This window comes from Oncorhynchus mykiss, chromosome 8 (genome assembly GCF_057628025.1).
Source record: "Oncorhynchus mykiss isolate SJ-2025 chromosome 8, ASM5762802v1, whole genome shotgun sequence".
In the NCBI taxonomy this organism is placed as follows: Eukaryota; Metazoa; Chordata; class Actinopteri; order Salmoniformes; family Salmonidae; genus Oncorhynchus; species Oncorhynchus mykiss.
In genome coordinates this window covers 48,195,975-48,220,907 of record NC_143029.1, presented here as the reverse complement: position 1 = coordinate 48,220,907, position 24,933 = coordinate 48,195,975, and the positions used below count along the sequence as shown (strand labels likewise).

Genomic DNA, 24,933 nt, shown 5'->3' with positions numbered 1-24,933 from the left:
GCTGTCTCAGACCGCTTCCCATTCCCTCTCGACCGTGGTCTCACATCGCCTTAGATTTTATCACCGGACTGCCTTCGTCAGCGAAGAAAAAAAGTTATTCTTACGGTTGTCGATAGGTTCTCTAAGGCGGCTCATTTTATTCCCCTCGCTAAGCTACCTTCTGCTAAAGACACGGCACAAATCATCATCGAGAATGTTTTCAGAATTCATGGCCTTCCGTCAGACGTCGTTTCGGACAGGGGCCCGCAGTTCACGTCTCAATTTTGGAGGGAGTTTTGCCGTTTGATTGGGGCTTCCGTCAGTCTCTCGTCCGGCTTCCGCCCTCAGTCTAACGGTCAAGCCGAACGGGCCAATCAGACTGTTGGTCGCATCTTACGCAGCCTTTCTTTTCGTAACCCTGCGTCTTGGTCAGAACAGCTCCCCTGGGCAGAATACGCCCACAACTCGCTTCCTTCGTCTGCGACCGGTCTATCTCCTTTTCAGAGTAGCCTCGGGTACCAACCTCCGCTGTTCTCGTCTCAGCTCGCCGAGTCCTGCGTCCCCTCCGCTCAGGCTTTTGTCCAACGTTGTGAGCGCACCTGGAAGGGGGTCAGGTCTGCACTTTGCCGTTATAGGGCGCAGACTGTGAGAGCCGCTAATAAGCGCAGAACTAAGAGTCCTAGATATTGTCGCGGTCAGAGAGTATGGCTCTCCACTCAAAACCTTCCCCTTAAGACAGCTTCTCGCAAGTTGACCCCGCGGTTCATTGGTCCGTTCCGTATTTCTCAGATCATTAATCCTGTCGCGGTGCGACTTCTTCTCCCGCGATATCTTCGTCGCGTCCACCCGGTCTTCCATGTCTCTTGTGTTAAACCCGTTCTTCGCGCCCCCGCTCGTCCTCCCCCCCCCCCCCATCCTTGTCGAAGGCGCACCTATCTACAGGGTCCGTAAGATTTTGGACATGCGTCCTCGGGGCCGTGGTCATCAGTTCCTAGTGGATTGGGAGGGGTACGGTCCTGAGGAAAGGAGTTGGGTTCCCTCTCGGGACGTGCTGGACCGTTCGCTGATCGATGATTTCCTCCGTTGCCGCCAGGTTTCCTCCTCGAGTGCGCCAGGGGGCGCTCGTTGAGTGGGGGGTACTGTCATGTCTTGTCATGTTATGTCTTGTTCCTGTTCTTTCTCTTCACTCTGTCTCCCTCTGCTGGTCGTATTAGGTTACCTTCTCTTTCTCTCCTCCTCCAGCTGTTCCTCATCTCCTCTAACTACCTCGTTCACCCTCTTCCCACCTGTTCCCTTTTTCCCTCTGATTAGGTCTCTATTTCTCTCTCTGTTCCTGCTTCTTTCTTTGTCAGATTCTCGTTTGAGCTTCTCATGCCAGAAACAAACTATCGTCTCGTTTGCTTCACCCTTGTCCTGTCCCGTCCTGTCGGAATCCGCCTGGCAAGTGCATCCTGTACTCAGCTAACTGTCTTGTCGTTTGTACTGTGTCCAGTTCATCTGATGCTACGTGAGATCAGGTACCACTGTTCCTCTACGACCCGCGCCTACCCAGAGAGACCTGCAGCCTGTCGCCGCTAACCCAGCTATTCTCCTCTGCTGCTAAGAAGGGGGATCTTTTGTAATTATCAGAAGGACTTTTTGTTTCATTTGTCGCCCTCTCCGCGGGTTGTCTATTTTTCCATTATCTACATCTGAAGAGGATCTATGTCTTCCCTGTGTTTACATTAAAAGACTCTGTTTTTGTTAAACCGCTTTTGGGTCCTCACTCACCTGCACAACAGTGTATGACATAATCAGACCCCTGGCATACGCTTTACAGGTCTCCCAAAGGAGCGAGGGGTTATCTGTTGATTGAGAGTTAATAGAGAAAAATGCTTTAAACTCTGTAATAAAATATGATGTGAATGTATGGTCTTTAAGGATGGTTCTATTCAACCTCCAATGTCTTGACCGATTTAATGCCCCGTTGAGTTTTATGTCCAGGATCACCTCAGCATGATCAGATATGACTATGCTTCCTATCCTAGTGGATAAAACAGAATGCCGTCCTGGGCATAAAAAAGTAATCTATTCTAGTCTGACATCCATGAGGTGCAGAGACAAAAGTGAACTCTCTGTTGGAGGGATGAAAAGCTCTCCAGACAACCGCACACCCCAGATCATCACAAATAGCTTTAAGTGACTTAGCTTGAGGAGAGAGTGAAGCTATACCGCTGGGAAACTTATCAATAAGGGGGTTCAACAAGCAGTTAAAATCTCCTCCAACCACTGCAGTGTCCGATTTTAATTCTGAAAAGTTTAGAAATACCTTAGTGAGGAAATCAGGGGGGTGGGCAGGGGGGGGGGAAGTAAATATTCATTATGGAAATGTTCTGCCCTTGTAAAGTACCATTAATTATAACAAAGCGACCAAATTTATCTTTCACACAATTCAAGACCTTAAGTGGTAAGTTCTTTTTCACCAGAATTGCTACACCTCTACTTCTGGATGTAAATTATGAGAAATACACTTGACCATACCCCCCTTGTTGTAATTTCAGGTGCTCCTTATCATCCAAATGAGTTTCTTGCAACAGGGCAATATCAATATTTTATTTTTTCAAAAAAGACAGTACCTTCTTCCTTTTAATGGGGTTATGGCTCCCTCTAATGTTCCATGTACATACACGCAGTCTGTTACCTGCCATTGTGTCTTGACCATTCAATATCCAGACTGGATCCTACTGTAAAAGTGGGGTGGTACCTTTTTCCATGTGTTGTACTCTCCTCTATCTCACCGAGCATAAACAAACGAACTATACTAAACCCAAAAATTAAACATGTAAAGATCCAAAAGGGGGTTTTCCCACTAGCTAACATGCAGGGGATTTCAACTCTCCAATGTAGACTCTTAAGTCCGCATTGCCGCTCAATAGCCTCATCCTTTATATGTATGGAAAAGAAAATCAATAGAAGAAGATTGAGGCTCTTCCACCTAAAACCAAGCCTGGGCAACAATATGGATTCACACATATCTCAGCCTGAGCTATAGTGGCTATTACTTTAGCAGGAAAATAATAAAGATACAAATATTACTGAGCCGGAGTACGTGAGGACTCACACCACTGTTTCATGATCAGATTCAACCAAAAATAAACAAAGTTATCCAATGCTGCGAAGGTGCAGCTTAAAGTTATTTACCCGAGAGAGTCAATAAACGCAGCAGCCTCTTCAGGTGTGTAGAGCTTTTTAGGCGATCCGTTGACCATAATCTTCAATGTGGCCGGGTACAACAGTGCGTAGTCCATCTTCATTCTCCTGAGTCGAGCCTTCGCCTCATCAAACACTTTGCGTCTTCGTACAACCGCAGTGGAATAATCATTGAAGAATGAGACCTTGGGACTTTTACGTTGACTACCATCAGAGCCGATGTTTCTAGCCGCGTCCATGACGCGCTGCTTGTCGGTGGGGTTGTGGAACTTTATAACCACCGGCCGTGGGCGTTGGTTGGGACCGGGTATCGGTGCTTGAGAGCGATGGGCTCTGTCCAGCTTCACACGACCAGCCTTAGTGTCCATTTGTAGGTAGCCAGGGATCCATTCCTCAAAGAATTTTACTGAACGTGTCCCTTCAGAATTTTCTGGGAGTCCCACAACACGAATATTGCATTTGCGTCCTCGATTTTCCAAGTCGTCAACGTGCTCCGCCATTTTGCGCACCTGTTTCTCAAGTGCTTTTATCTTAGCGTCCATAGATGTAGTTGAAGTTTCCACTGCAGCAATTATTCCTTCCGCCTCAACAACACGTTTCACAACCCTCTGTAGTTCAGCTGAATGGCCTGCTATTGCTTCCAAGACCGTTCTTATCTTAACATCGATCACTTTAGTAATGTTATCAGTCATCTTTTGAATCACCAGATCCATTGTGCCTGGATCCGCAATGGTGTAAGCTAGCTCCTCATTCACATCTACAGGGGTGGTGGTTTTGGTTTAGTTCTTAGTAGTTCTGTTGGGCATGTTGTCGGAGATTTTTGCGAAATAGCCGTCAAGACTGATTGTAGGATAACTTATTTAGCCAATTCTACCACTTTTTCAAGCTAGGAGATTAATGTAAAAATATAAATTTACGAATGCCACGGGAGCTCGCTGAAACACAGTGTCCTCTCTACGGCGCCATTTTGTCCCCTGAAGATAATTTTTGATATATATCCCTTGTTTTTTGTCTCTCCCCTACTCAGATTCCATTAGTATTTATATACATAATGCAACAAATTGTTTTAAATATTGTTTTACATTCTTACACCTTATGCAAGGGGTGCTGCCATATGGCCATTTCACCACAGGGGGTAATTCCGCACCCACAGCACCCCTACTTCCCCCAGCTATACCTCTGATTGGCTAAGCTCCAACTTCAAATGTTTGAGTCAAAAACCACAATGTGACAACTAGAAGCCTCTTTTTGCATATTTCAAAGTAGTTTTTCATATCAGCGTACTTTGACCTCAAATTGCATGCATGGTACCCAAAATGCATGCAGGTTGACAGTCCTTCAAATGTGAATTAAGCTAGAGTTGGATATTTGAAGTTAGCAATTGTAGCTGCTAGCCAAAGTTTAGCTAGCTACATTTCTGGCCTTCCACAAAAAAAGGTGCAATTTGTCCGCACAGGGTTTGAGTTGTGTTGGCCCGAATCTGGCAGGTGGTATGTGGCCAGTGGTGGCTTCTCAGAGGAGGACGGGGATGACCCTCCTAATCAGTGAATTTCAGAGAAGTACAAAAATAATGAAACATTAAAGTTATCCTTTTTAGATAAAACTATATTAAATATATTCACGTCACCAAATAACTGATTAAGACAAACTGTGGTCTATAGTACTCTATGTTAGGCCCTGATCTGATTTTGCCATTTTACAGAGCTCTCAGAAAGTATTCAGAGCCCTTGACTTTTTCCACATTTTGTTAAGTTACAGCCTTATTCTAAAATGGATTCAATTGTTTTTACCCTCATCAATCTACACATAATACCCCATGATGACAAAGCAAAAGCAGGTTTCTAGAAATAGTGCAAATGTATTAAAAATACAAAACTGAAATATCACATTTTTTTTATTTTTTTATTTTACCTTTATTTAACTAGGCAAGTCAGTTAAGAACAAATTCTTATTTTCAATGATGGCCTAGGAACAGTGGGTTAACTGCCTTGTTCAGGGGCAGAACAACAGATTTGTACCTTGTCAGCTCGGGGGTTTTAACTTGCAACCTTCCAGTTACTAGTCCAACACTCTAACCACTAGGCTACATAAGTACAGTGGTGTAAAGTACTTAAGTAAAAATACTTTAAAGTACTACTTAAGTAGTTTTTTTTAGGTATCTGTACTTTACTTCACTATTAATATTTTTGCTTTTACTTCACTACTTTCCTAAAGAAAATAATGTACTTTTTACTCCATACATTTTCCCTGACACCCAAAAGTACTTACATTTTGACAGCAAAATGGTCCAATTCACACACTTATCAAGAGAACATCCCTCTGATCTGGCAGACTCACTTTTGATACTTACTGTAAGTAACTTTGAAACCAAATACTTTTAGACTTTTACTCAAGTAGTATTTTATTGGGTGATTTTCATTTTTACTTTATGTTATCTTTACTTTTATTCAAGTATGACAGTTGAGTACTTTTTCCACCACTGCATAAGTATTCAGACCCTTTACTCACTACTTTATTGAAGCACCTTTGGCAGTGATTACATCCTTGAGTCTTCTTGGGTATGACGCTACAAGCTTACAAGCTTACAAGCTAACAAGCTAACACCTGTATTTGGGGAGATTTTCCCATTATTTTCTGCAGATCCTCTCAAGCTTTGTCAGGTTGGATGGGGTGCATCGCTGCATAGCTATTTTCAGGTCTCTGCAGAGATTTATGATTGAGTTCAAGTCCAGTCTCCGGCTGGGCCACTCAAGGACATTCAGAGACTTATCCTGAAGCCACCCCTGTGTTGTCTTGACTGTGTGTTTAGGGTCGTTATCCTGTTGGAAGGTGAACCTTTGCCCAAGTCTGAGGTCCTGAGCACTCTGGAGCAGGTTTCCATCAATGATCTCTTTGTGCTTTGCGCCATTTATCTTTCCCTGTATCTTGACTAGTCTCCCAGTCCCTGCCACTGAAAAACATCCACACAACATGATAATGCCACCCCGGGGATGTACCAAGTTTCCTCCAGAAGGGGTGCTTGGGATTCAGGCCAAAATAGTTCAATCTTGGTTTCATCAGACCAGAGAATCTTGTTTCTCATGATCTGAGAGTTTTAGGTGCTTTTTGGAAAACTCCAAGCGGGCTGCCATGTGCCTTTTACTGAGGAGTAGCTTCCGTCTGGCCACTACCATAAAGTCCTGATTGGTGGAGTGCTGGAGAGATGGTTGACCTTCTGTAAGGTTCTCCCATGTCCACAGAGGAACTCTGGAGCTCTGTCAGAGTGACCATCGGGTTCTTGGTCATCTCCCTGACCAAGAACCTTCTCCCTCGGTTGCTCAGTTTGGTCGAGTGGCCAGCTCTAGGAAGAGTCTTGGTGGTTCCAAACTTCTCCCATTTAAGAATGATGGAGGTCACTGTGTTCTTGGGGACCTTCAATGCTCGGGGGTCTACGGACAATTCCTTTGACATGGCTTGGTTTTTCATTCACATCTACAGGGGTGGTGGTTTTGGTTTAGTTCTTAGTAGTTCTGTTGGGCATGTTGTCGGAGATTTTTGCAAAATAGCCGTCAAGACTCATTGTAGGATAACTTATAGAAACATCTCAGGGATGATCAACGGAAACAGGATGCACCAGACCTCAATTTCGAGTCTCATAGCATAGGGTCTGAATACTAAATAATGTGTTTTACATTTTTTACACATTTGCAAACATTTCTAAAAACCTGTTTTCGGTTTGCCATTATTGGGTATTGTGTGTACAGGAAAACACTTCATTGAAATAATTTTAGAATAAGGCTGTAACGTAACAAAATGTGGAAAAAGTATTTTGAATGCACTGTATGTACATCCACGTATAATTACATGTTTTATTAATTTAACTGTTATTTAAATAGGCAAGTCAGTTATTAAGAACACATTCTTATTTACAATGATAGCCTACCCCGGCCAAACCCTAATCCGGACAGCGCTATGGGACTCCCAATCACAGCCGGTTGTGACACAGTTTGGAATCGAACCAGGGTCTGTAGTGATGCCTCTAGCACTGAGATGCTGTGCCTTAGACTGCTGCACCACTTTGGAGACCCATATGGAAGAGACTATATGGCTAAATTCATGCAAAAAAATATATCTTATCTTCTCCGTGTGTTTGGTAGTGGCTGGGTGCAGTAATAACCACAAACACAGGGTATGACTCATTTGTGGCCCAAAAACAAGAAACTATCTTTGAAGTGGGACCGGTTTGTCCAGTTGAAGCGGATTTGTGTAACATTAAGGAAACCATGGGCATGTCTACTGTATGTGGTGCTCATTTCACTCTGGAGGACTTCGATAGTTATAACCAGTGGAAGGTAAGATTCTGAAACCAGGTGCTGTGCCGAGCGTGAATGTGAAGCCTGCAACCTCTATTTCCTACCGACCTACCGGTACATCATGAGTTTCAGCAGTGATGGAGATGAACTGGGTAAATTCAATGTGGATTTACATCACTATATCGATATTGGATTAGCTGATATTGGATTAGCTGACTCTCCTTCGGCCGGTGAAACTGCCTCTCCCTCTGAAGGCCAATCCTTGGCTCTTCTTTAACTTTGGTAGCTAACTTAGATGTCTATCGGTAAGTCTCTGCTCTACCTACTTTATATCTGCTGGTAGGGTTGCCATGTTGGCGGTTTACCTGTAAAATTGGGCTACTGAGTGAGTGAGTGGGTGGGGAGGGTCGGCAGTTGAGGCAGTTGAGTCCACTATTATTCATGTGAGTGAAAGGAGACAGGAGACAGCAGCAGGCATGCATGTTGTAAAAACTTGTACCAATTGAAGGTGGGCTATTTAGATTGTCATTATGGAGACACCTTTTTTTCTTTCCAACCCTTTTTCCTTGACACATTAACAAGCCGGAACTGATGCGCATAAAAAAATACTGGTGAAAACTGAAAAATGGCTTTGGGCGCACTAGAGCACATTAGATACATTTGACTGGAGGTGGTTTAAACTCCATTTTAATGTCGACTTTGCATTTTGGAAAACTGTATCAAGCTGAGTGTTTTACGCATGCTCAGTTTTTGGGTATCGAAGGAAGGGCAAGTGGACATTTTTCTATGGAAGTTATGGAACTCCCTCTAGTGCTTTTGTTATGGGGAAAAGTCCTCAATGAAACTGCCAGTAAATGTGGAGAATGATACATTTGCATATGTTGGCCATCAAGTAGCCTATTAATTTATCTGCCATTGTAGCCTACCATTTGATACAATAAATATGTTAAACTACTGTCACCAGTACTTGAAAAGGTGAATCAAACAGTAAATACATTTTGCTCCATACATACTGTACATACGGTGTGCTACAGTAGAACGACAACACGATATACAGACACTATAATGATAACGTAAAAAGGCACTTACTTTGATAGGAACGCACACATGTCCAAAGTTATTATTAGTAAGGAAAAAACAACAATGAAGGCAATGCAGGCACCAGCCGTAAAATGTTCCAGGAGGAAAACGTGTGCAAATGTCTGCGTACTTGATCTGGGGAAACACTGGGTAAGTGTTTGTGCTCTCATCTAAAAGAGAGAAGTTTGCCCAGCTCAGTAAAGCTTCAAACATAAATTGTCCACAACATTGAAATGGGCTACTTCTATGTGAATTAATGAAGAGGTGTCACACACCTCGATTCAAACTCATAGACAATACAACTTGCTAGAAAATAATTTGAAATTGATAAGTCTATAGCCTATAGATAATTAGCAGACAGCATGCCTTGGTTTGAGGGTAGCTCCAATTAATTGTCCTGTTCCGTAATAATCACATTTTGGAACAGTGAGTGCATTCTGACATCAGGTACATAAAAATAAAAAAAACTCACACTGGGGCGAAAGTTAGAGATATTTGGAACTCACTTGTAAAAAGGTTAATACAAAGATTCGTACATTTCCCTCGATTCGGCAGTCTCGTCCAGACCATCATGGTATTTGTAGGTCTTTATGATAGCCACATCAGCAGCTAATTATGTCATTTTGTTGGGGGTAAATACAGGTGACTAGATTGATAAGTCACCTTGTCTGAGAGAGATTTACATGGTTGTAAAAACATTACGCCAAGGTAAGCCTACCCGAAATACAACCCTTATTTTAATTGTTTCTAATATACCCTATGAGAAAAATGAATGGTGGAAAAACGATTGGAACCATTTCCCCTGTTTGACCACTAGGTTTTATGATTTTTTTTACTTATACTGTGGTACTCTATAGTTATGCACATGCGCAAAATTTATTATTTACTATTATAAATTGTGTTCGAGCCCTTGATGCTGATTGGCTGAAAGCCGTGGTATATCAGACTGTATAACACGAGTATGACAAAAAAGTTTTACTATATTGGTAACCAGTTTTATAATAGCAATAAGGCACCTCGGGGGTTGTGGTATATGGCCAATATACCCCGGCTAACGACTATATCCAGGCATTCTTGCGACATATTCAAATGTCTTTATTACATCACATCATACCTCGCAATTGTCACAAACCGGCTCAAAGCCCGTAACAAAAGGGAGACAACGTGGAGATAAGGAGTAACAAAATATATATATTTATTAAATAAGTAACTAAGTATAATATACAATGGTGTGTGTAATCAATAATCAGTAGTGTAAGTGAGTGTTTTGCAGGCATGAAGGTGATAATGCAGGGTGTTGAAAGATGCTAAAGCAAACAACCAAAAAAAACACCAAGAAACACAACAAAATCTATAAAGGTGTCTGCATGGAGAGAGTCTCCTCCATGAATGGGAAAGTGGTGTATTTATCCTGGGAGACACCGGGCCCAGGTGTTTCCCATGTAGCTGACGACCCTCCCAACTCCGCCCACCAGCATCCTAATAAGGAAACAACAAAGAGAGAATACGGCAGACAGAGTGGGAGGGTCGTCACACAATAATTATTATTTTGTTGAAAAACAAATTTACGTTACGTCGCTATTCTTTCTGAATTGACTCGACATAACATTATGAAGAAGGGTTTATTGGATAAATGTGGCAAATATCTTGCTGCAAAAAATAAATGTAGTTTTCAGGTCTTTTGGATGGGTTTGAGTGGTAATTGGGATATAATTATTAGCTAGACCTGGCAGCCCTGTTTGCTGGCGGCTTTGTTGTTGTGTTCTGTAGGTTCCTGCCTGTGCTAGACTAGTTGTTCTCTGGCTTACTACTTAACAATGTCGACAGTGGTGGGTGTCTAGCTAGGCTAGTTAGCTGGCTAGGCTAGGCTAGCTAGCAGGCTAAAATAACTAACTTTAGCTGGTTGGCTTGCTTGCTGGCTAAGATAACATGATTTGATAACTGGTTAGAAGTCGTTATGTATTTCCAAAACGTTGGGTTACTTTAATGTAGCTGTAAGCTAGGTGTTGATATCCACTGGCTGACTCACGCAGTGCTAAGGTAACGTTAACAGGTTGGTAGGGCTAATGTTAGCAGGCTAGTAGGGCTAACATTAGCAGGCTAGTTAGCTCAGCAGCGGTGCATGGATAAAATCACTGGGGATAGCCAAGCCTGGGGATTAAAAGCATATTACAACCTATGGGTTATGAGAATTGTGTTGTTTGCTGTATAACCTGTTTGTTTATATGCGTTGCCACAGTGATATATAGGCCTAAGGTCGAGACAGTAAGAAGACACAGTGGCAGAATAAATTCAACGCTTTGTTTCATCACAAAACCTGAGAGCAACAAATGTCTTGAAGTTTACAAAGCATATTGCATGTAACAAACAGTTACATGACCTACAGCATGGTCAAGCAAGTTAACGTTTCTGTCATTTCTGGTCTACTAAACAACCATTGATTTAGATCCAAGAGCGGGGAGTTACTGCAATTCGAAAAGAAAACAGGAGATGCCTCCATTATTCCAGCACCATTTCAACTTCAACATGTCAAAATCAAATCACTTATGCTTAGTCTATTCCAGTGACAACTAAAGATACTAAAAAATATTTAGTCCAATCAACGTAAGCTAAATATCACATTCGTGGGTACGTGCGTGCGTGTGCACATGCAGGTACAAAAAAACATGGCATCCTCTCATCTTGCCGAAACGGTCAATGACTCTGTCATAGATTATATGTTTTTAGTTTTTGTTGTCTTTGGCATCCTGGCTAAAATGCTTGCTCGCTAGCCTAACTTCCTTTCATGGAAAACTAGTTAACATTAGCCTTTCAGACCAGGGGCACAATGTATGAATTTATGGTTGGATCAGAATCACCGTTATAATCATTGGCCAGTACAGAGACTTAAGTTAAAACCACAAGTCCAAATCTCTATCTCCATCCATGTTTAATTTAGGAAAGGGACGATTTTAGTTAGCTAGCTAGCCCCCGGTGGAAAACAACACAAGATGCAACACATTTTTAGTAACTTATGTTTTGCTTTTGTTTGAATTGGTGTGAAGCCAAATCCAAACTGGCACCCCTTGACATGTTTTTTTTGGTGTGCCAGGACCATTCATAGTTGAGCTCACTCCGTTTAGCTCAACGCTGATTGGCTATATGTATTTTAATTTTTTCATCAAGGGAGCCCAAATGCTTGCTGGCTTCCCTTGCAGTCAATGCTACTGGTGTCAACAATGTCATACTGTTTTTGACCAGACACAATCTGACAGATGTTTCGCTCGCTCTGAATCTTTCTCCGTTGAAGTATATTCAGCCTCTTGCGAATTGAAGGAAAAATATGAAACGCAGAGACGAAAGATTACTATTTATTTTTATTTTTTATTGGTCATGAGTACACATCACTGAATTAGCTAGTAACCTTGCAAGCTGATTTGTAACAATAAATTGTAAGTTGGCTGAAAATGTAAATGAAACCAGTAGACTTTGGAATTCTGAATAATAGAAAAGTGAGGTGTAACTTTGCATTGGGACTTTTGATGTGTATACTAATGCAAATCCATATGTTACATTTCGTTACGTTTATGCTACCTACACTTTAATTTAGAGTTATTTATGCAACTTTAGTTTTGATAAACCTTAGGCAATATGTTTTGATTTCTAATGCATTCTAAGGCTGCATGATGCGACTGAAAAAAGTTACATGAAAGGCATGAACTCTGCTCTGCTTCTTGTGCAAACTGTACTCTCATTCCCAATTTGACAACCGCTTGATAATATTCTCATCTATCAGACTATTCGTAATTGAATCTGGTCTTTACATATAGCCTACTAATATACACTGAGTGTACAAAACATTAGGGGAAGAGGTTAAAGAAGGATTTTTAAGCCGTCAGACAAGTGTGACATGGATTGTGTACAGCTGAAGTCAGAGGTTTACATACACTTAGGTTGGAGTCAATAAAACTCATTTTTCAACCACTCCACAATTTTCTTGTTTTAACAAACTATAGTTTTGGCAAGTCGGTTAGGACATCAACTTTGTGTATGACACAAGTAATTTTTCCAACAATGGTTTACAGACAGATTTTTTCACTCATAATTCACTATATCACAATTACAGTGGGTCAGAAGTTTACATACACTAAGTTGACTGTGCCTTTAAACAGATTGAATATTCCGGAAAATTATGTCATGGCTTTAGAAGCTTCTGATAGGCGAATTGACATCATTTGAGTCAATTGGACTGTGGGTGTATTTCAAGGCATAGTGCCTCTTTGCTTAACATCATAGGAAAATCAAAAGAAATCAGACCTCAGAAAAATAGTTGTAGACCTCCACAAATCTGGTTCTGTCACGACTCCTCACCGGTCTAGAGCTCTGGTGGAGCTCGTCACCGGTCTACTAGCTGCCCCCGATCCCTTTTCCCTTTTCTGTTGGTTTTGTCTTATTGGTTTCACCTGTTTCTTGTTTAGTTGGGCTATTTTTTATATATTTTTTTATTTTACCTTTATTTAACTAGGCAAGTCAGTTAAGAACAAATTCTTATTTTCAATGACGGCCTAGGAACAGTGGGTAGTACGCAAGTATAAAAACCATGGGACCACGCAGCCGTCATACCGCTCAGGAGAGAAACGCGTTCTGTCTCCTAGAGATGAACGTACTTTGGTGCAAAAGGTGCTAAGGAAACAGGTACAAAAGTATCTATATCCACAGTAAAACGAGTCCTATATCGACATAACCTGAAAAGACACTCAGCAAGGAAGAAGCCACTGCTCCAAAACCGGCATAAAAAATACAGACTACCGTTTGCAACTGCACATGGGGACAGAGATCGTACTTTTTGGAGAAATGCTCCTCTGGTCTGATGAAACAAAAATATAACTGTTTGGCCATAATGACCATTGTTATGCTTGGAGGAAAAAGGTTGAGCCTTGCAAGCCCAAGAACACCATCCCAACCGTGAAGTACGGTGGTGGCAGCATCATGTTGTGGGGGTGCTTTGCTGCAGGAGGGACTTGTGCAGCTCACAAAATAGATGGCATATTGGGGCAGGAAAATTATGTGGATATATTGAAACAACATCTCAAGACATCAGTCAGGAAGTTAAAGCTTGGTCACAAATGGGTCTTCCAAATGGACAATGATACTTCCAAAGTTGTGGCAAAATGGCTTAAGGACAACGAAGTCAAGTTATTGGAGTTGTCACGTTCGTCGTATGAGTGAGACCAAGGCGCACCGTGAATAGAGTTCCACATATTTTTAATGAACTGAAACTCAAAACAACAAACAACCAAACGAAACGTGAAGCTACTAGTGTGCACATAGGCACCTAACTGTAGACAAGATCCCACACTGGAAAGTGGGAAAAAGGGCTGCCTAAATATGATCCCCAATCAGAGACAACGATAAACAGCTGTCTCTGATCGGGAACCATATCAGGCCAACATAGACATACAAAACCCCTAGACATACAAAAACCCTAGACATACAAAACCTAGAATACCCACCCTAGTCACACCCTGACCTAACCAAAATATATAGAAAACAGAGATATCTAAGGTCAGGGCGTGAAAGGAGTTGCCGTCACAAAGCCCTTACCTCAATCCAATAGAAAATTTGTGGGCAGAACTGAAACTGAACTGAAAAAGTGTGCGCGAGCAAGGAGGCCTACAAACCTGACTCAGTTACACCAGCTCTGTCAAGAGCAATGGGACTAAATTCACCCAACTTATTGTGGGAAGCTTGTGGAAGGCTACCCAAACTGTTTGACCCAAGTTAAACAATTTAAAGGCAACGCTACCAAATAGTAATGGAGTGTATGTAAACTTCTGACCCACTGGGAATGTGATGAATGAAATAAAAGCTGAAATAAATCATTATCTCAACTATTATTCTGACATTTCACATTCTTAAAATGATGTGGGGATCCTAACTGACCTAAGACAGGGAATTTTTACTAGGATTAAAGGTCCGGAATTGTGAAAAACTGAGTTTAAATGTATTTGGCTAAGGTGTATGTAAACTTCCAACTTCAACTGTATGTGTGCCATTCAGAGGGATAGACCAAAGGTTTAAGTGCCTTTGAACAGGCTCTCGTATGGTAGTAGGTGCCAAGCACACCGGTTTGAGTGTGTTAACAGTTTCCCATGTGTATAAAGAATGGTCCACCACCCAAAGGACATCAATCCAACTTAACACAACTGTGGGAAGCTTTGGAGTCAACATGGGCCAGCAACCCTGTGGAACGCTGTCGACACATTGTAGTCCATGCCCAGACAAATTGAGGCTGTTCTGAGGGCAAAAGGGGGTGAAACTCAATATTAGGAATGTTTTCCTAATGGTTGTACACTCAGCGATATTACAGCATCTCTGCTGTAAAACACAATTACAGTATTAAACTTTCAACCCTCTATTTAGGGTTCTTCATAGAACCTCCTATAAAGGGAGAACCATTGCAGAACCTCATTATCCTCTCAAGGTTCTTCCTGGAACCCTCTAGTTTTGCTTTAGAGCAGAGATGCTGTAATCTACCGAGAACCTTTTTATCTTTGAAGGGTTCTTCCTAGAACCCCAAGTAACAGTTGTACCAAGAACCCTTTTATCTTTGAAGGGTTCTTCCTAGAACCGTCCATGAACGGTTTCACCAGCCATATTAGTCTTTCAAATTAAACTCTTTATGAAAATACATATATTATAAGGCCTTTCTTTGAGGGCCTAGTTATAACCTAACACAGTGGTGTTAGAAAACTCCTGGTTTACAGGCCACATCAAGCCTGCAAGTCACATTATGCTGGCTTGCAAAGTGATGTGTAATTCCTATTGGAATCCAGCCAGAGTGAGGAAATCCAACAATTTGAATTTTTAATCACACACAACCTGCATTCAGAATGACTGCCTGGGTAGAGAAGATTGAGTAATGGGACTACCTAAATAATCTAAACTGGAACAACCCTCTCGGTAACGAGTGCAATAAATCCAACTACTAACAGATTGGATTAATAAAAATAAAAAAGTATGTTATTTATCTTTGTGTAGTGTAATATTAATCAATCAATGTACATGCAAAAACACATATTGAAACAAACAATTCAGAAAATCAACTTGCAATAGCCACGGCATGTTGGGAAATATGATAATGATGGGTGTGGTTCTGAGTGTTTTACTAAACACAGAGTAAATATTACACAATCATACCCTGAACTCTGGTTATTAACACTGGGGATATTTTACACCACTTGGTGTTATGTTAGTTAAACTCCTGAATGAACACTAGAAATGTTAAATCTATATTAGGTCAAACTGGCCAATTTGCTGTGTACCATACAATACACTTCTGGTTCACTCATACTCCCTTCTATTTTCCTACTTTGCTCAATAAAATCACAGAAAATACTAATTTGAAAAACAGAAATCAGGGCAAAGAAATCAACGATGTCAGTATTGTATATGTAAAATGATTAAGGTTATACCCGATACATGCATAAATATTACGATATAGGTACACACCTATCTTTATAAATGTTTATCAGATTACTCAAACTTCTAATGTTAAAGTTTAAACACTGAGGAAAAAAACTAATGCTACGGCACTATTTAAAAGAAAGAAAGAAAAAAAAGAAAAATGTTATTTAGATTCATAAGAGTTCTATGTAAAACCCTTCTTGCCTTCCAAATAATCCTTCTTTCTTTCCAAACAATCATCAAAGAACCCTTCGTTCCAAAAACGGTTCATAGGATGAAAAAGGTTCTATGAAGAACTCTTTGCCATACAAAGAACCCTTGTCTTCCAAAGGGGGTTCTTCGGATGAAAACGGATCTTGGTAGATTACTATCACACTGCAAAGAACTCCCTTTTTGTTGTGTGTAGCCTGTACCAGCTGGCAAAGATGCACCTATTTGTATGCGCTAATCATAGCCTACTGGTAAATTAATTAGCACATAGGATACAATTTAAACAATTTAAATATGATTTATGATTGATTGGCTGTAATGATTGTTTCTGTTTTTTGTTGAGATGGCATGAAAGCAGTATTGATTCAATCAGTGTGTCCCCATTTCCACATCAAAAGGACAGAATGTTGAAACCGTTTTTTTTTTTTTACCCACGAGTTTAGGGGACTTCCTCGTTACCCATTTAATATATTTTTCTGTAGGTTTTTAAGAATGCATATAATGCCGTAGGCTACAATTAATACATTGATTTAATTATGTTGTAAAACGGTTACAGACACACTGCAACGTCTTGAGTGGTTATAAACGTTGTGGGCTATGTTAATAAGCACTATGACATTTGTAATTATTCATAGTATACATGCACCATCGGAAGTCTCATCGTCATCCAAAGGCTATGCAACTCAGTTGTAGAACCATTTAAATGGTTGGCATAGTGGACCGATAATCCCTCAACAATCACATGCATTATGAAAATGAACAATGAGTCTGAAAGAATGTTGTGTTTATTTCCATAATGGGGGATGCAGAAAAAGGCGCGCTTCCCAGGCTGTTCTCATAAATAGGTCTATAGGCTATATAGGCTACCATCATTAAACGAGTGAGTACTAGAATGTATTGGCGATGCAACATTATGCTATAGCTTTTCCACTATAGGCGAAGTTCATCAAACACTAATCATGAGTGGGCCAAAATGATTCAGTAGAATCAGGAATCGGCGTATTCAATGTATTAAGCAAAAGTATTTGGGCCCTCCTATGCCTAAATGGTCCTCACGAATGTTTAACGGCATACACATTTAACATGGTAACAATTTTAACCGGTGCCCTTCAGTGTAATCGCCTGTATCATCATGGAAAGACTCCCAAAATCAGAGCAGTAGCCATGGGGAGACACGTTTTTCCTTAGCCTACACTCTTATGGTGTTAAATGGCTCTATAATTAGAGATGTAGGGAAAAGGCCCAAAGAGTTGTGTTAGAATTCAAATGAAGTGGGCCTAGGCCGGTTAAAATACGATAATAATAGCAATATTAATAACTTAATTCTAAATAACTTTGTAGCATAAATCATATTTTATTTTATTACAAATCTTAAACCATCACCTAAATATGTTTGAGTGAGAGAGAAACAACCTAAACCATGTAGACCACGAGTTGTGGACTAAAGACCCAGCCAGTGCATGAAATGTGTGTGACCACATATCAATATATCAAAGTTAGCTTACTTTTGTCACTTGTACCATCAATACAACGCTTGAGGAATGAGACCACGTGATATAGCGGGGCGGTCGAACTAGCCTGCAAGCCATTTTGGGAACAGTGTCAGTTTCTACTGCTATCAAGTGCCGCTCTATGCATAGCCTACTGCTTCATAGTGGTCGAGCACGGAGCAAACCGATAACCTATTTGGACCGGCACTGTTCAGAATCTGTGTAAAGTTTCTGACTCTCCGCGCGTTGATCTTTTTCTATTTGTTGAGAATTTCGCCACTGCCATTGAACAGCATTTGTAGCTCGTTCCAAGATGGCCGCTTGGGTTGCATTCATTTTTTTCTGATCGACTTGTAACTTTCATTGTCCATCACATACGGGATATAACCCGTTAGGTATGTATTTACAGAACTTCTAGTTTTAACTTGCAAAAATACAAGTTTATATTAAATGTTATAGCATTGCAAATGCAAGACCACAGCAGGCTATCGGATTAATAGTGAATATCGGCAGTGGACCACACGGGCATATGGACACTCAAAGCACACACGATTGTAGAATGTTATATTATTTCAATGGTTATGTTTGTGTTCTTTCTGGAGCGCGTAACTTACAAAATTGAAACATGGTCGCAGATCTGTTCATAGCAGCCAATGTTAACAGATCTGCAGAGAAGCATCCACATTCGTATGTATTCTACCAAGCTGATTTCAAACAGTTGTCCTCAACAGGCTCATTAGGCTGTTGTTTTCATGAAAGTGGTATCAAATATGATTTGTCGTTGTAGCAAAATTGCCACGTTTGTTTCCAATATAGATACGTTTATTCTGTCTTTCATTAAAAATAAATGGGCTTCGTTGTAGATAAGTAATTAAGTTGACAGGATTTCGCTGTTGTGAAGTTTTAGGCTATTGCGAATATACTACTTTGTTTAGGCAGTAAATAGTTAATGGGCTGGTTATAGCCTATTAAATGTATTTAATTCCGTTATGTTGAACAGAGATGGCTTTCTCACACACTGATTTTATGTCTTATCGCAAGAATAGACCTAGACTATGTTTTGATATGTTATTCAGTCACTTGAAAAGTGTTGAAAAGTTTAAAGATTGATGGTTTATTGCTGTGGATCATTTGATGATAAATAGATTTGATGAAATGACCTCATGGGATCATTTACAATGCTGTTAACATAATTAACAATGCGATGGGTACCATTCAAGATTGTTCAGATCAATGCAATGTTTGTCTTTCTCTGATCAATAATGAGTAGGCTACTAGAGATCCATTCTCGACCTTTTGCGCAATTGATGTGTGGTCCTCGACGTTCACTAGGCGATGTCAATATAATTTTCAAATGTATCTTCGTCGCAGTATGGTTTAATGCAATTTAGCCTGGCCTACACAAGATCAATAGATTGTCTCGATCACCAATTGGCCAAATGTTGTCTCAAAATTCAGAGCACCACTCGAATCTCATTTGAAATCAAGATAAATGCCTTAGCCTACTGGGGTGTTGCTCATCATCTAGTTCTGAAATAATAGTCAGCTAATTATATTTGTTTGGATTAGGACCTGATCATATTTTAATGCTCATTCGGCTTTGGACATTGGAATATAGGCCGGCTCGAGGCTACTATTATTAGGCCTGCCTATATAAACTATGTAAACACAATCAATAATGTAGGCCTATTCTTGTGATGACATTATAGTTTGACACAATAGGCTGAGTCAAAAACTCACATGTAGGCCAAAAACATATAAATAACAAAATGTTTCACATTTTATTAAATCTTTAAATTATACCTATTTCTCCCCACCCACAATAAGGTCAGTCGCGTTTCTTGTTGGTCAACTTTCATAAATGCATTAAAAACAGACTATAATTTTCTGCTATGTGAAATGTTCTGCACTAGATCAGTCATGTCTATAGGCCTAACAATGGGATTGACCCATAATAATATTTGAAAATCGATACATTCGAGAAAGAAAGTTAACTTTTGCGTAATTTGGGGCTTGGTGGATTATTTCTTTCGTTTTATGGCTACAATTTCGTTGTTTGCAATGATAAACTCTAATCAGACAATGGGATGCGTAGTTCAACAGCACAGGACAAGCATTGCTTTAAACGTTTTCACATCACAATGAACTAACTAGCTATTGTCTTGAGGCGCGTGATAGTGGGTACATTCGGAGATTACGTGCCTAATGTGAGCTCCCCGTTTATTGACAGGTATGACGGGTCAGAGATTTGTCCAACTAAATGTTCAAATATTTTAGGAATTAATTTATTTTAGAGTTAGAGGGCTGAGCCATTGCGCGCTGTTTAGTTAACACACATAGCTGAATAGAATGAAACGTGCGATTTTTGTAGGTCTGGAGTTCACACTGCCATGTTTGCGTGAACATGCGCCAACATAGTGTGACACATGCGTCTTAATTCTTGCTTGGTCATATAGTTAAAATAATCACAATTTTCGAGTGTGCTGCATATTCTGTCGAGTCTACTCTGTTGCACAACCATTCGACATCGCTGTATCCATCCGAAGCATTGATCCATTGACATTTGTGATGAATAGGCTAGGTTTTTTAAATAAATCAACATTATTGATTATCAGCTGCCAATGCTGTACAGCCAAGGAGGTCATTGCAATAGCCTACATTTCGTACATACGTATGTAAGCCTATGATTTAACAATTATGATTGGTTAGTCCAACATTTAATTTGACAAATAGCCTACAGTGAGTTATTGTCTTGGAACGCATGTGGAGATGCATAATGCGCGCTCCCAGTTTCTCGACAGGTGTAGGAATGTATACAGTTAACTCAATTTTCCAACACAAGTTGTGCGCTTGTCAGATACGCTATGGTGTGCTTCTTTTAGAATGGCCATGCATAAGAGGGATGAAAGAGCTTATTGCGTCTTGTATCAGGTCAAGCTTGCAGTCGCAGGACACCCTTTACTTACAATCTTATACAGCCCACATTGACGTCGCATGATCGCATAATACTGAAATTAATCGAAAGTCCTTCTCTCGGGCAATTAGGTAATTATCAATGCAATGTGAAATGTATCCTACATAGGCTACCTACGAAGATATTGATAATAAGCATATTAATCCATTATAAAATGAGCACAAGATATTAACATTTAGTTGGAAACGTTCCTCTAAATCCGTCAAGAAACCGGGCGCGGGATTGCACGCTTAGTCTACACTTAAAAAATGTGGGTAATTGGGGTTCTATCCAGATCCTATTTTTCTATGACTGTAGGTTATACTCCGAATTTAGGCTGCATAATGTATGCCAATAATAGGGCAAATAATGGTTGTTTACTGTGTTTTAAGTCAATTAAATATATTGCCACTTTGCGTTATAGACCTAGCAATGTTTTTAATGAATTGAGCTTTGGAAAAAGTTGATCATCATTCATCGGCCAAATCGCCCTATAACAAATAAACTCGCACACATTCCGGACATGAAAAAGTAGCCTTATGCATGTGCTGTCAGTTTGCATTTTTTTTTAACCTCGCATCGAAATCAACATTTCTGTCACGTGCTTCTGGAATTGTTAGGCTATTCTAGATAAATCAAACGCTTGGCTTGAAGTGAAGACTTCTAAAAATCGAAATGGAAGCTGGAAACAAAATTCATGGTAGCAATTACAAAAGGGTAAATTGTTATTGGGCTACATAAAATTCTATAATAAATAGGCCTACGAGATAAATATTGGTTTAACCTATTTAAATTCACCAAAAATAATCTCCAGGTTCGTTTTTCGCAGGGTAGACATTAAAACAGTAACATAAATGCTTTACATTCTCAAGGCACATCGCCGCCCGTTTGTGTTCTGAACAGATTGCGAAACTACGCTGTATCCATTAATTAATTTGTTTATCCTTTCTTATAGGATTTTACAATTTTAGGACAATGCACAGAACAACAAAAATCAAGATTACTGAGCTGAATCCACATTTGATGTGTGTCTTGTGCGGTGGATATTTTATCGACGCAACCACCATTGTGGAGTGTTTACACTCATGTAAGTTGTCGTCAGTTGGATTTAATTCAAAATACCACACAATGCAAGTTGCTGTCTATGCCCACAGTTTTGACTGATTCGTTTGGCTTAAAGTATGCGGTGTTGTCAAATTGTTTTGATCATTTTGTCTTTTCAGTCTGTAAAATGTGCATTGTTTGTTATCTGGAGACCAGCAAATTCTGTCCAATTTGTGATGTCCAGATTCACAAAACGAAACCCCTTTTGAATATTAGGTGAGTAGCCTATATATGTCATTTTGTAAGGCAATAAATTAAAGTTCTATAATATTTTTTTTACTCGAATATGAGTGTGGAGACTTAGGGCTCAAATAAATTGAAACCACATTACAATATTGGCATCTCTTTTCCAAGTAAACCCTGGCTCAGAAATGAATCATACAATTTGCTGAAATAATAAAAAAAAATATATATATTTCAGGTCTGACAAGACCCTTCAAGACATTGTTTACAGGTTGGTACCTGGGCTTTTCAAAGGTCAGTACATTTTCCCGTTCATCCCCTCAAGTTGGTTTGTAAAAATGTCAAGTGCATCATAATACATGAACAATTATTTATTATTTTGCTTGCAGATGAAATGAAACGAAGGAGGGATTTCTATGTTGCACATCCTTCTCTTGATGGTAAACAAGTTGAATCAATGGCGAAGCACCTCAAGCATATCATTGCAACTTCAATGTTCATGTTGCTTTATCATTAGAAAGAGGAGGATTGGCACACTTGAATACTAGGTTGGTTTCTTATTTTGTAGCTGGAAATGGATCAAATGAAGAGCGAGGGGAGGTGGCAGATGAAGAAAAGAGAATAATAGCCGACAATGAGATTATAAGCCTGTCCATTGAATTTTTTCATCAGAGCAAGTAAGGCTGCTTTCAAACCGCCAAAAAGTATGCTTAAAAAATGCAGCCAACCCCCATGCTTGTCAATTATTTCTTTGCTCTTTTTTTCCAATTGTAAATTTTGCTTTTCTCTTAGGCTGGGAAATGAGGATGGTGAAGTCAAGGATACGAAGACAGAGGTGATTGTTTTAACCCTAAGAAAATCGTATTGGTGTCTTTTAAATACAGGGTCAATCCAGATGGCTGTAAAGTAACGCAGTGTTTATCAAGTCTCAACTCAACTTACCTTTTTTTGTCTGAAGATGATTGACAAGCGATACTTGCAATGTCCAGCAGCCATGACCATAATGCATCTGAGGAAATTCCTTCGAAGTAAAATGGATATTCCATGCACCTATCAGGTGACTACGGATATTTAATCAATGATTATTAATGTCATTATTTGAAATTCAGTGAACAATGGACCTATCTGAAATGTTGTGCATTTGTATAGACATTGTGTAGATTTGTTAAACTTAGAATCGACTTTGTTTCTTAAAAAAAAATACAGTGTACAACTGATTGATTATGGCTAGATTTTTACTAAAGTTTCACACTGTTTATATAAATGATTAATCACACCTAATCTTTTCTCTCAAAATGTGTTGTTCACAGATAGAAGTTATGTATGAAGATGAACCATTGACGGATTACTACACATTAATGGACATTGCACACATCTACACCTGGAGAAGGGTAAGCATTTACCCTTGCACTTCAACACATGAAATGTCATTTTTTTCTAATAAGACCTTGAAATTATATGCTTTGTTGTTTTACTTATTTATAAGGGGAAAGTATAAGGTTGTGAAGTGGTGCATCCATTCAAGAATTCATTCTCTACCAAGCAATATGTTCACATGTATTTTGGAGAGCTTACACATTTATTAAAAAAAATCTCTCTATTGCTTGTTTAAAGCTCATGTCATTCTTAAAATACATGCTCAGAGGAGGCTCATCTGAGAATATGGTTATACGTCACAGAAAAGTCCCCTGTACACATACATTTAAGAAAATCTTCACTTGTTTTAGAATGGTCCCTTGCCATTGAAATACCGGGTACGAACAGGCTGCAAGAAGATGAAGATGAGCAGCCCAAGAAACGGGGCCAAAACCACACAACATGCTGGAGGAGTATGCTATGACTCTGGGACTGGGGGTGACAAGCATCTGAACAATGACCCCGAAGCTCCCTCCACCTCATCCTCCTCTCTGCCCAGTCCGAGCCACAGAATTGTCCACTCATCATCATCATCGCTTACCCACTTCCCCCACCTCTCCAGCATTGGCACCTCAACAAACGGTATCTTAACAAAAGCGGGTCCAAATCAACTTTCCCGGACATTCACGCCAACATAGACTGTAGATACTTTTATTATTGTTTCAAACATTTGCCGTTTTTATATAATCCTATGTGGACAATATATTTGTTCATTTGTCTAAGAAAGACTGTGGAAAGACTTATTGAATTTGCTCAATGGCATCTGCAGATCGGATTTGAAATGGCTAGCCTAGTAATGTGCCATGTGGTTTGGAATGTGAAAAAAATATCACGTTTACTTCAAACCTGGACATTCCAATGATTCCTATAACTGAATTGCCAAATACTGTAGTTGATGGAAATGGAAATGTGGTTTTGGCTTCGTCAACTTCATTTGTCAACACACAACAATAGTTGACAAAAATAGTTGACTATTGCCCTCTGCATACATGTAATGGGGAATTTAATAAACACAACCTGATTGTTTTGGCTTTAAGGGTGCAATCTGCAGTAGGTACTGCTGTTAAATGGTCACTTCAATTAACGATATACACTATTCAAAAGTATGTTGACACCCGTTCAAATGAGTGGATTCGGCTATTTCAGCCACACCCATTGTATAAAATCGACCACACAGCCATGCAATCTCCATAGACAAACAATGGCCGTAGAATGGCCTTACTGAAGAGCTCAGTGACTTAACCTGGCACCGTCATAAGATGCCACCTTTCCAACAAGTCAGTTCGTCAAATTTCTTCCCTGCTAGTGCTTTCCCTGTCAACTGTAAGTGCTGTTATTATGAAGTGGAAATGTCTAGGATCAACAACGGCTCAGCTGTGAAGTGGTAGGCCACACAAGGTCATCGAATGGGACCACTGAAGCACGTAGCATGTAAAAAATCTAATGTCCTCGGTTGAAAAAATCTAATGTCCTCGGTTGCAATACTCACTCCCGAGTTCCAAACGGCCCCTGAAAGCAACGTCAGCACAATAACTGTTTGTTGGGAGCTTCATGAAATGGGTTTTAATGGCCGAGGAGTCGCACACAAGCC

At 40.0% G+C, this 24,933-nt stretch overlaps 1 protein-coding gene across 2 annotated transcripts; it reads left to right on the top strand.

Annotated features, from left to right (window-relative positions):
- The first annotated feature begins 7,421 nt into the window (after positions 1-7,421).
- On the top strand, positions 7,422-24,368 carry LOC110529973 (polycomb complex protein BMI-1-B). Of its 2 annotated transcripts, none has more exons than XM_021612672.3 (10): positions 7,422-7,765; positions 21,595-21,726; positions 21,863-21,959; positions 22,165-22,220; positions 22,316-22,366; positions 22,495-22,603; positions 22,719-22,761; positions 22,885-22,983; positions 23,237-23,317; positions 23,654-24,368. In XM_021612672.3, the coding sequence occupies exons 1-10, from the start codon at positions 7,756-7,758 to the stop codon at positions 23,978-23,980; spliced, it is 1,005 nt and encodes a 334-aa protein (XP_021468347.1). In that variant the 5' UTR covers positions 7,422-7,755; the 3' UTR covers positions 23,981-24,368. The 2 variants fall into 2 exon arrangements, with proteins under 2 accessions (XP_021468347.1, XP_021468348.1); XM_021612673.3 differs by lacking the exon at positions 7,422-7,765 and adding an exon at positions 17,740-18,081.
- The last annotated feature ends 565 nt before the right edge of the window (positions 24,369-24,933 follow it).